Source organism: Ipomoea triloba, chromosome 11 (assembly GCF_003576645.1).
Source record: "Ipomoea triloba cultivar NCNSP0323 chromosome 11, ASM357664v1".
NCBI classification, from domain to species: Eukaryota; Viridiplantae; Streptophyta; class Magnoliopsida; order Solanales; family Convolvulaceae; genus Ipomoea; species Ipomoea triloba.
In genome coordinates this window covers 21,125,745-21,138,120 of record NC_044926.1, presented here as the reverse complement: position 1 = coordinate 21,138,120, position 12,376 = coordinate 21,125,745, and the positions used below count along the sequence as shown (strand labels likewise).

General features: G+C 33.0%; 2 protein-coding genes across 2 annotated transcripts; one reads left to right on the top strand and one right to left on the bottom strand.

Moving 5' to 3' along the window:
- Nucleotides 1-2,001: 2,001 nt before the first annotated feature.
- On the bottom strand, nucleotides 2,002-2,868 carry LOC115997637 (GEM-like protein 4). The gene has a single exon (XM_031237229.1). The coding sequence runs from the start codon at nucleotides 2,672-2,674 to the stop codon at nucleotides 2,054-2,056; it is 621 nt and encodes a 206-aa protein (XP_031093089.1). The 5' UTR covers nucleotides 2,675-2,868; the 3' UTR covers nucleotides 2,002-2,053.
- A 7,611-nt stretch (nucleotides 2,869-10,479) lies between these two features.
- LOC115997270 (GEM-like protein 6) lies at nucleotides 10,480-12,032 on the top strand. The gene is made up of 3 exons (XM_031236790.1): nucleotides 10,480-10,679; nucleotides 10,772-10,852; nucleotides 11,441-12,032. Exons 1-3 carry the CDS (start codon nucleotides 10,541-10,543, stop codon nucleotides 11,890-11,892), a joined length of 672 nt encoding a protein of 223 aa, XP_031092650.1. The 5' UTR covers nucleotides 10,480-10,540; the 3' UTR covers nucleotides 11,893-12,032.
- The last annotated feature ends 344 nt before the right edge of the window (nucleotides 12,033-12,376 follow it).

Below are 12,376 nucleotides of genomic sequence, written 5' to 3'. Positions count from 1 at the left end.
AATTAGTTGAATGATCGAGTGTTAGGGCATAGGAATTACAGAGCGTGTTATTGTCAATACTGACCTCTTGAGAGAGGTAGTTCGATGTCTCGCGGCTAGCGGAGTCAACCTCTCGCGAAAGGTCGTTCGCGTGCGAGTACGATGTCGCGCGGCCTGAATCCGAATTAATATATACCCGATGGTTATGGCATTTAAAATGTGCGAATTGGATACATAATTACAAACCCAAAATCCGTTCGGATAGTCTATTATATTGGGCAACCCGATCCATTTGAACCCGCCCGATGCACAGGGTGAATTAGGGGAAAGTGTAGGAACAATCTTATACCGTTCTAGTTTACGCAAGGACTACTACAATGGGTAGATTTCAATAGATAGATATATAGAAGATCAAGCATATTGTGTAAAAATGCCCCAACAACTCTATTTTAAATTGTGCTCATATCGAATTAGGATTTTTTTTCGAAAATTGCCTCGCAGACTAGAAAATTTTTGAACTGCGTTAAAAACCTTTGTGTTACAACTACTGTTCTAACATCACAGTGTGACATCAGTTTAAAATTTTTAATAATTATTATGCTTTAATTTCACATTTGAATTATACAAAACATGGTACAAATATTTATTTTAGGTAGGGTCCTTAATTACAAGGTTACCCAGCCCCTAGTGCCGCCCTTTAATTTATTAGATTGGTTAATTTAATTAATGTGGATAGCTGGCAATGTTAGAAAATTGGATTGTGGAGTAATAAGTGAAAGGAATAAGGAATTAACCAATGTGGATAGCTGGCAATGTTAGAAAATTGGATTGTGGAGTAATAAGTGAAAGGAATAAGGTTCAAATTAGCCATTGAACGTAACCTTAAAGTGTAATTAGACCATTAAACGAAAAAAAAGTTTAATTAGACCATTAACACTCCAAATGCATGCAATTTTACCTGATAGCAGGTTACCTTTCATTTCATTAGGTTGTTTGCTTACATGGATGGTAAGTTGGCATTTTAAAATATTTTTTAATACTAAATTAAAAAAAATAAAAAAATTTAATTAAAAAAAAAAAACAAACGAACAAGCAAGCATTGTATTTTTAATTTTTTAATTAATTTTTTAAATAAAAAAAGGAAGCAGGAATTTAATTTTTTATTTTTTATTTTTAATATTATTATTATTAAAAAATTATTTTAAAATGCCAATTCACCATCCACATAAGCAGATAACCTGATGAAATGAAAAGTAATCTGCTATCGGGTGAAATTGCATGTATTTGGAGTGTTGAGTGGCCTAATTATATTTTTTTTTTCTCGTTCATGGCCTATTGCATTTGATGTTACGTTTAGTGGTCAATTTGAACCTTATTTCTAAGTGAAATTCTATTTTCAGAGTTATGGAATAAACTTTGGTTACATTTGAAAGTAATTCATCAAGGTGTATCTCAAAATTTTAGTGTGGTAAAAAACCTCTTGGTGAATTCTACAGAAAAATAAACAGAAAAAATAACTTTTTTTTAAACTTCAAAAAAAAAATATTGCATCACTTTTCTCCATATCCAGACCTTTTTAAATACCAAGGTAATGTTAATATATTGCGGAATTAATATTACTTCTCTTCTTTTAACTTCCAGGTTAAATAATATACTGTATTAAATAAATACAATTAAAACAAAAAAACACAAGTGGCACGAAGTGCCTCTCCCAAATGGGAAGTCATGGTTCGTGCTCCAGCAAGAGCGGTATTGACTCTTTATGCTTCAGTAGGTTGAAAAAAACCGAGTCAGTAATCCTAAAAAAAACCACAACATAACAAACTCTTCTACTCACTCTTTGAAATAAATTGAAAGACTAACACACCAAGAAATAATAAAATTTCTATCAAATTTAAAATAATATGCATAACTCAAATAAAACCAAAATATAATTTAAATAATTGGTAGACTCTGAAATATTAAATTGACTACTTAACATATAATTAAATTTCCAATAGACACATATTTAAAGAACTTCAAAAAATCATTCAATCATATATACAGGCTTTGTCCACATTTTACAAGTATATTATTATAAAGAAATATTTCTAAGAATACTGAGCTGCAGAAATTGCATTTGGAGATATTTTAAGGTTCTTTGATGATGTGGGAACCACATAAACCAGAACTCAAAATGATCTTCTGTGACTACTTGTATGTACTTCTCTGATGGATTCTTCAAATTCTCACTTTCATTTGCTCTCTTAATTTTTGCAATTGGGATTGATACCTTATAATGTATTCTCATGGACTTTCCAGTTGAAGAAGGGATTTTGATTGATCTCTCACTGAGGAAGGCAAGTTTGTGTGTAGAAACAAAGAGTAGGCCAGGCATTGGACCAGATGTTGTTGATAAATAACATTGAGATGCCTTCAACAACTTTTCCCCTTCGTTAGCACTGAATTTCTTGTTGAACACCTTTTGGACGCCACCTGCTTGGAGAAGTTTTGCCCCAAGGATCAGTTTGCCCTTCACAGTGTCTGTTATCTTTGGCCTTAATCTCACTGCACCAAACCTTAGTTTTGAACTGGAAGACAGACAACATTGGGTGGCAGAAGAATGAGGAAGTGGCTGTTTTGTTGAGCTCTGATTCAATAAAACTGCCCAGTAGTTGATGGGAACCTGCAGCTTCTCTCCAATTCTTGATTTCATCTCTAACTTACTATTTTCTTCTTTTGTTTTTGCAAGCTAATGATAAACTTCAAACATCATGTCTTGTCTTTTTTACATCTTGGAGCTTCACATGCTTGTGCTGAGCATATAATATATACGGAGTAATATATAAACATAAATGTGTAATCTAATTATCAACATAGATTTTTAGTTGAGATGGAACACATGTTTCAATTTGGTATTTACCCTATAAAAAAGAGACTATGATGTGAAGCGTGTTGAGCATATAATATAACTATCAGCTTAGCCTTTTAGTTGAAATGAAACACATCTTCAATTGCTTTTAAGTATGAAATTAGAGTTTTGTTGTGATGACGAATACAAGCTAGAAGTTTGTATATCGTTTTGAAGTTGGACAGATCAGCCAAAATCTGAATTGTCAAGAACGGAAAAGAGGGAGAGAAATTATTAGAGCAAAGTTAATATTTTCTTCAATTCATAGGCATTAAATTTTAGAAACTCTTTATAAATATAATAAATATCTTGGTTTTAAATTAGTCAGAACTCAATATAATGAAAATTTTACTTCTTAAAATAAACATAATATTTTTTTAATCCCTAATGAAATTAAAATAAAAGGTTAAATATCTTGGATTAACAAAGATGGCCCTAATTAAAAGATTATATCTATACATCAAACAATAATATAATAGTGAATACATTCCCTTAACCAAACAAAAGAGCATATAGCGTTTCAATATTCACATTTCAGGGATTAATATAATATATAACCTGAACAAAGGTAAAATGATCTAAAAAATTTAAAGTACAGTAATGAAAAGAAAAGAAAAACTATTTTTTTTTATGTGTACTGACTCTTTATCAACCTACTGAAGCATTCCATTGAGGCTCGAACCCACACCCACTCCCATCATCCATGTGGGAGTGTTAATCGGGACACTGGATGCCACTTGACCACAAGATCTTTGACAATAATAATGTATCAAATTATGTAAGTTACCCATTATAAAAGTGAGTTTAAGAGAAATTGGAAAGCTATGAAACTATCATGCTTTCTTGACCTTGATAGTTCATTGTCAAGCTTATTTCTGGCCATCATAGAGTTGCAGCAAAATGGCAGAAATTCTTTCTCTATAACTCACTCTGCACGGACTACGCACCATAGCTGCCCGCCAGTTGGGCCATAACAGACCGAAGCAATATAATGTAGAGATTTCTCGATCCGACCACTTATCCTTTACATGTGTGCTTGGAAATCCGACCACTTACTATTTTGGTGTTCAAATTTTATTGCAACCTCAACAGCATCTGCTCCCGTTCTGCCCATACCACCGGTACGGTTACCCTTCTGCCAACATAGACTTGCCCAAAACCACCTTTGCAAGCTAATCATAACTACAAATTATCTTTGCTAAAGCTTAAAGGGTGAGTAGAATGGAATGATCTGAACTGATTTCTGGCATACAATTGATTATATTATATTCTTCCATAAATAATGTATATATATATAGGTTAAGTAGTGGGTAGTTGGATGAGTCAGATATTGATCATTCTGACCCAGAAAGGTTACAAGAAGAGATGAGATTTATATAATTAGTCCCTTTCAGCATATCTGTTTTTCTTTTAAAAAATATATATTTCTAAAAGATTATTATATTGTGAATTAAAAAAAGTATTGGCCCTGTAGGAGGATGTGATGATATGATGACTCATCTATGATTCATGTAATGGGCAATCTAGCTAGGGAAACTTCCCACATGCTACTCACAAGAACCTGGTATTTCAATGCCCATATGCAATTCTTACTTTTATCGATCATGTTTGATGTGTAAAGGCAGAAATTTATGCCCTCACATCAACATGGCTTGTCTATAAAAAGTTGAGAGGCCGCCAGTCAGCTCGGTTGTTTTGACAGATGAATATTGTAACTGTTTTAAGCTCATAAGTTTTCCCGTATAATATATGTATTAGTTTTTCTCGCGCATTGCTAAATTCTTGTATTGAAATAAGTAATTTAAAGTATATCAACCTAAGATTAAATATGAAAAGTTAATCATTACAGTTGACATTAAAATTAATGTTTAATTTGCAAGTTTCTAAAAATAATTATCAAAATTCTTATTGTAGTTGATATGGTATTAGGTGGCGGATACTACTTTTGGTTGGATCGGAATTACTCAAAATTTTATTAATTCGCTTTTGGATAGGTTTGTCATTGTATTGGTCTTCATATTGCTTTTTTTTTTTTTTTGGTAATGTCTCATGTGCAATTGGGTTACTGTGCTAGTTTTCAAAAAGAACAAATTTGGTCTAATTAGTTTTGTTACATTAAAGAAATATAATAGATGCATGGAATCCCTAAGTTGATTCCCTAGCTTACCCGTCATTTTTTAGACATTGATCAACCTAATTACTTGTTGCTTTACTTTCACTTGTTACTTTAATAATGCTCTTTGTTTAGTATTGAGACCTAGCTTTCTACGGCTCTTACACACTTGTGCTTAGCTGCACATTGCTCAAATCTCATTCAACATCCTTAGAGAACGACATTCCGGGGAAGTTCCAACTTTTGCCAACCTACTTTACATCCACTCTTTACTACGATTATCAAGAGATTCCAACTACAATTGATTGAAGATTTGCTTAGAGATTGAAAATTGTTCTTCAAATTAAACTAAGTTTGTTCATTTCATTCAATTGCAATTTACTTTTGTTTCTAATGCTTCCATTGTCTTCATTCTAGCTATACAGTTGTGAGAATGTGCAGTTAATTATATTCTTAGGGAATTAGGATTAAGCTTACTTGTTAGGGTGCTAGAATATTTTAATTGCAATTATGAAAAGTTGATCATTATAGTTGACATTAAAATTAATGTGTAATTTGCACTTTTCTAAAAACAATTATCTAAATACTTATTGCAGTTGATATGGTAATAGGTGGTGGATACTACTTTTGGTTGGATCGGAATTACTCAAAATTAGGTTTGTCATTGGCTTGGTGTTCATATTGTTTTTTTTTTAATTTATTTTTTTGGTTGGTAGTGTCTCATGTGCAATTGGGTTACTGTGCTAGTTTTCAAAAAGAACAAATTTGGTCTAATTAGTTTTGTTACATTAAAGAAATATAATAGATGCATGGAATCCCAAAGTTGTTCCCTAGCTTACCCGTCATTTTTTTAGACATTGATCATCCTAATTACTTGTTGTTTTACTTTCACTTGTTACTTTGATAATGCTCTTTGTTTAGTATTAAGACCTAGCTTTCAATAACTCTTACGCACTTGTGCTTTGCCGTACATTGTTCAAAACCCATTCAACATCAACGATATCTCTTCAACTAGAAGTGACTTGATGCATTGATTTGCATTTTTGTTGGAAGTTTACTTTGTGGACTCTTGTATATGACAACTATATTATAAAAGAGGTCTAGGAGGCTTGTAGCCATCAAGAGATTAGGACTACACTATACTATATTCCACTTGCAATGTCAATTTTAATCCTATTTGAAAGGATAATTCTTTTAGGCGAGAAATTGACGGAAAATATATATGTCGATTTGTTTTCCGGCGAAAAATTGCCGGAAAATCCGCCGGTTTTTGTTTTCCGGTGCCGGAAGGACCATTTTTGCAACAAAAACAATAGTCATGGACCAAAATTGCAAAGTTTGAAAGTCGTGGATGAATCCTGGAAGTGCCACTATAGTCGTGGGACTAAAAATGCAAAAAACTCATATAATTTTAGTTCATGATTTGATTACAAAACAAAATACATAGTATGTAATAAACTATATAAATATTATGCACATAAGTAATAACTAGATATTGTTCCGTGCAATGCACAGTCTAAACTTATATAATTAAATATAAAATATTGTTATAACATTTATAATAAAAGAAAGAGAATTAGATGGTGTGTATCTCTTACTGCCCAAGGGAGGATAATGTGGTAGCTTATACTTTAGCAAAGGTAGCAATCAATCGTGACTGTGACTGGATTGAGTTTGTATGGCCTCCAATTCATATTATTCTGGGGGATCTTGTGAATGATAGAGGCACTGCTGGTGTGTTCTTTCATGTTAATCAAGACAACTCAACTAGCATTTATTACTAATGTTATCACATTTTATTTGAGCTCTTAGAAACTAAAGCAAATAAGAGTTTCTTAAAAATAACTACTAGTTAAAATAATAGCAATACTCATCTTGTTCTTGTCAGATTGATCTGTGGTTCAATCTAGTTTAGCTTTGTCTTCTACTAGTTATGCCCTTGCGATAATAGCACTGAAATGCTCGGTGTCCTTGCTTACCGCACACGAAGTAAACTCCTTTGAGTTTCTTAATTTTTTTCATTCTTTTTGTTGTTGTTATTTCTAACAATTTGACATTCAGCACCATTTGCACCATATTTTTCTGACAGCGTTTCTCAAATAATCTTTGATGAGTCTTGTTTGGCATAGATGTCAAAGAGATTGTCATTTATCTGTGACAAAAGGTATTCTTTGGCTGCCAAGTTGTCATCTTCAAATTGCATTGGGGTTACAACCCATGCTTGTCCGGGAGTGTAGTATGATTTAGGGCTTACTTCTCTTGATTCTTGACCAACAAACAGAAAAACTAGCTGAGTAGGTTAGGGTGGATTGGAGAACAACACACAGACCAATTTTAGTTGTTCGAAAAGAATAAACATTTTTTGAGTCCACCGCTTGAAGTTTTTTCCATCGAGGGTAATGATTTTGACAGAGCAAGTACGACAGAGGGAGCCATAGAGTTGAGAACTTGATTGTTATTGTACAAATTAAACGCTTTTAACTGTTGAAAAATATGTACACAACGTCAACGTAGGCTAGCAATCTTTAGGAAACAAGAACAAATAAGGGCACAAAAAAGTCTGTGTCGTGTTATAAACACTGCCTTAAAAGTGTTTAATTTCTCGATGACGGTCTGGAACGATCTCGACTGGCTACACAAATTGATGTATATGCTCAGACAAGAATGATAGAGGAAGGAGGAGAAGAAACTCTCAACTCTGTGTGTTTTTATTGAAATGCAATGGCGTTTATATACTAGACTAGATGACTCTAACTAACCTCTAAATATTAACCACAACTAAACTAATTATTAAGAAACCATAAATATTAAAATAGAGGATAGCCACAATTATTAACAACCTCCCTAACAATTCATGACCAAGAATTATTGTGGATAATCCTTTCTTTATAGAATGATTTCCCAACAAATATTACTTCATGGATTGGAATAAATGACATTTCTGGCTTGCAACACCTTTCAGCTGTCCTTCTTTTACATAGATAATTAAATAATGTAGTATGTTTTATGCGGATTTATAATGAGTGTAAAAGGGAGCTAGCCAAGAAGCCCCCATTAGTGAACAAGTATAGAGATTAGAGAATAGATGAACAAGCTAAACATGTATTTTCTTTAAAATGCATAAGTGAACAAGTATAGAGATTAGAGAAGGCCCCAACTACAATCAAGGAAACTTCAGCAACTGAAATTAAATGAGGCAAGTTGGGATTTGTTGGCAAATAAAATTCTCTCCAGTGGCGGTGGCTGTGGCTGTTTGTGACGTTGGTGTAGGAGGAGAGGGCTACGACATCCGGCTGAGGAGAGGAGAGCGTGAGTTTGAAGCTGAGGAGAGGAGAGAGGAGATCATGAGTTTGAGCTGAGGAGATCAGAGGAAGAAGAGACGATAGTTGGGGTTAGATCGTTGTTATATATATATATGGCTTTCGAGTGGATTTGGGGATGATTTTATTTCCTTTTAGAAGCCAATCAGTCAATCACTTGTGCATAAAAACTCTAGGGAGGGGGACATTTTCAGGGGTTGAATTCTTCATATTTCACAGCAATATGTGTTGGCCGTAATCTAAAAACAAATAATATGGTTGGACCATTTAGGCATCTAGTCGTAACATATATAATTAGGTACATCACATTTAATTTAGGGCAATAAATAATTAATCTGAATCGTCAACTAAAGCTAGGCCGCTCTGCTCAGCCTAATCAATCAAGCTTTTCTAAGAGTTTATAAGGTTGTCCCCGATAGCAACATTATAAGGAAGAAAGAGAGGGAATAGAGAGACAAAGTGAGACCCTCCTGCAAATGAAGAGATTTTGCAGTCAAGTGAGACTCACTTGAATTTAATTGGTTGCATGTTATAACACGTGGATGCAGTCAGAATTTGATTGGTTGCCACTGTATTCTTTTTTTTTTTTAATTAATTAGTTTTTGTTTTATTTTTTTTTTCTACCATATTTTCTTTCGTAATCACACTCCTAAAAAACCGTAATAAAAACCCACTATTGAGAAGACCTAAACTATGAATTACATTTATGACAAGTAATGGGTCTTATATCCAAAAGATCAAGTTTGTCTGCCATCAGATCGAATTTGAACACAGAATTGAAGTTTATAAATTCAAGGTTTGGGGAGGGAGGCCGGTTACGATGATATACTATACATTGACCACCACCTAAAAAGTAACATTAAATTGTCAACAACGGCTGGCCTCACAACTTTTTCATTCCCAGACACAGATCGATCATGTGATTTGGAAGGTTGGTCTAAAACTAACACCTTTACACATCAAATATGAGAAAAGTAAAGTTTAGATGATGGTTGATGGTGATGGGGGCGATGCGGATAAGCATTTAAACACCTGGTTTTTCACAATTTGTGACCTGCTAGCATGTGGCCGGGGAATTGAAGTTTCCTTTGACAGTTGCATGAAACAAATTAAGATTTTGTTTTAGGGAAAATTGTAATTTATGTCCCTCTATAATATGCCAATTATCAATGTTACTTCTGAATTATTAGTGGTGTAAATGCTACCCCTCAATTTTAAAAAATAGTACATATATTGCCCCACCCGTGGTGTAAATATTGCCCCAAGGGAGGGGCAATATATGTACCGTTTTTTAAAATTGAGGGGTAGCATTTACACCACTAATAATTTAGGGGGTGATAATTGACATATTATGGAGGGGCAAAAATTACAATTTTTCCGCTGAACAACTACTTTCTCAACCTATTGAAGCACAAAGAGTCAAGAAGCACAAAAAGTCAACAGTTGCCTCCACTGAGGCTCGAACCCACTCCCATCATCCATGTGAGAGTGTTAACCGGGACACCGGGTGTCACTAGACATTTCTCAATTTACCTTTTTAACTTTTTAAATTTCTAGACAATTAATGAGGTAAGTACCATTGTACTTTGTACAAATGACACCTAATTTTGAGCAGCAAAATTGGAAAGTTAGTAACATTTGTTTTGTTGCTTTAAAAATCGTGAAAAAGCAAATATGACAAGAAATTACGAATGGATAAAGTATTTATTAGCTACGTAATATGTGCCCAACATATACATAATATGCTAACATATTATTTGCATGTAGTTAATATATTATGTGTACTTCAATTTATTTACAGACACATAAGTTAGTAATTGAAAATATGCACACATATTAATTGCACACACATCGTTTTTAGACCAAGATTCATAATACAAGATAGACCCTAGTGCATAGTATAAGAATTAAGTAACTAGAGACCCTTTTGTGAAAATTAAGCACTACTAAAATGCCAATATTCACAAATTATGGTTAAAAAAAATACTCCATAAATTAATAGCATGTATGATATCTTTTCTTAAAGGATTTCAAAAGTCATCTTTTAATCTTTTTGGCTCATGATGACCTAAATCTGACTCATTATCCTACCAAAACTTAACATGCACCCCCTGCCTAATTTCCTTATAAATACATATATATACTTACATAAAATCAGTTGTATAGCTCATTTAAACCTGCTCACCCTTACTTTACAAAACATCATTTCTTGCTGATAGAAAGAAGAAAAATCAAGAGATGAAATCAAGAATCGGAGAGGATTTGGTTGCTATATACTACTGGGCGATTTTATTGAATCAGAGATCAAGAAAAAGGGCTCTTCCTGACTCTGCCACGTCCCAATGCCATCTCTCTCCTTCTTCAAAACTAAGATATGGTAAGATTACCTCTTTCAAAAATCTTTGCTTCGTTAAAAAAAAAAAAAAAAATAGAAAGATGTCTGAGTGATAAAGTGTTATGAAAATGCAGGTAAAACAAATTCTTCAGTTAGCAAGGTGAACAAAACTGGAGAAAAGGTGGACTCTTTTGCAAAAGGCATCAGACAGCATGGTTAGTATCCAAATTAAGTATTAGGATCGAGTGTTTACCATTATACTAAAACCTAAAAGTTATAGCTAGTAGTAGTGAAGACATAATTCTATTTTCTTATAGATCGTCATCACATTTTTGAGGTGTTGGACTTGATTTTTTAAATTGTTTACCGACCTCTACCCAATAATCTCCAGTCATCACTGGGTGCTAGATTTGGCCTTTAATGGCCTCTGCTCAACACTAACTTAACAGTACGTCTGCATTTTGAAACAATATATTAGGGAAAATTGTAATTTTTGTCTATCCATAATATGTCAATTATCAATGTCACCCCTGAATTATTAGTGGTATAAATGTTGCCCCTCAATTTTCAAAAACGGTGCATATATTGACCCTCTCGTACTGATAGGAGGGGCAATATTTACACCACGAGAGAGACAATATATGTATCGTTTTTGAAAATTGATGGACAATATTTACACCACTAATAATTCAGGTGACGACATTGATAATAGACATATTATGGAGGGACATAAATTACAATTTTTCCTATATATTATATTATAAATTATTAATAATTAATTAGTTGATTTCTATATGGTCCAGTGAAACTAAGGCCAAAGATAACAGACACTGTGAAGGGCAAGCTGATCCTTGGGGCAAAACTTGTACAAGCAGGTGGTGTCAAAAAGGTTTTCAAGAATAACTTCAGTGTTAGAGACGACGAAAAGCTGTTGAACGCATTTCAATGTTATTTATCAACAACATCTGGTCCAATGCCTGGCCTACTCTTCGTTTCTACACACAAACTTGCCTTCCTTAGTGAGAGATCAATCAAAATCCCTTCTTCAACCGGAAAGTCCATAAGAATGCATTATAAGGTATCAATCCCAATTGCAAAAATTAAGAGAGCAAATGAAAGTGAGAATTTGAAGAATCCATCAGAGAAGTACATACAAGTAGTCACAAATGATCATTTTGAGTTCTGGTTTATGGGGTTCCTATATCATCAAAGAACCTTGAAATATCTCCAGGATGCAATTTCTCAAGCTCAGTAACTATATAACATTAGAATACATATCGATATATTATGATCAGGAACAATTTATTTCTTTCTTTATATTATAAAATGTAAACAAAGTTGTATACCTGTATATATGATTGAGTAATTGTTGAAACTCAAAGATTTCCAACTCAATAGCAATTGCTGGGGCATAGCAATCTTCTTGTTGAAATCAATTTACATTAGTGAATAGTGACATAATATATATATAATGTACCAACGGTGGCACTTGTAGGATCAACTCAGCATATTCTTTAATCAAAGAATTATTCGATCAAGTTGAATATATATATATATATAAATGTATTCAGGTGAGGACTAATGTATTTCAGAGGATTATGAATACTAATCTTAACCATCTATTTCCTTGATTTGATGGCTATGTTTTTTTGCTATTTTTTCCTTTAATGATCTTTCTTTTATTTAATATATATATATATATATATATATATATATATATATATATATATATATATATA

Bases quoted from the DNA above. Each gene is read 5' to 3' on its own strand.
- LOC115997637 (XM_031237229.1), bottom strand. From the start codon at position 2,674: ATGAAATCAAGAATTGGAGAGAAGCTGCAGGTTCCCATCAACTACTGG.
- LOC115997270 (XM_031236790.1), top strand. From the start codon at position 10,541: ATGAAATCAAGAATCGGAGAGGATTTGGTTGCTATATACTACTGGGCG. The intron at 10,680-10,771 runs GTAAGATTACCT...ATGAAAATGCAG, and splicing joins TTCTTCAAAACTAAGATATG to GTAAAACAAATTCTTCAGTT. The intron at 10,853-11,440 runs GTTAGTATCCAA...TATATGGTCCAG, and splicing joins AAAAGGCATCAGACAGCATG to TGAAACTAAGGCCAAAGATA.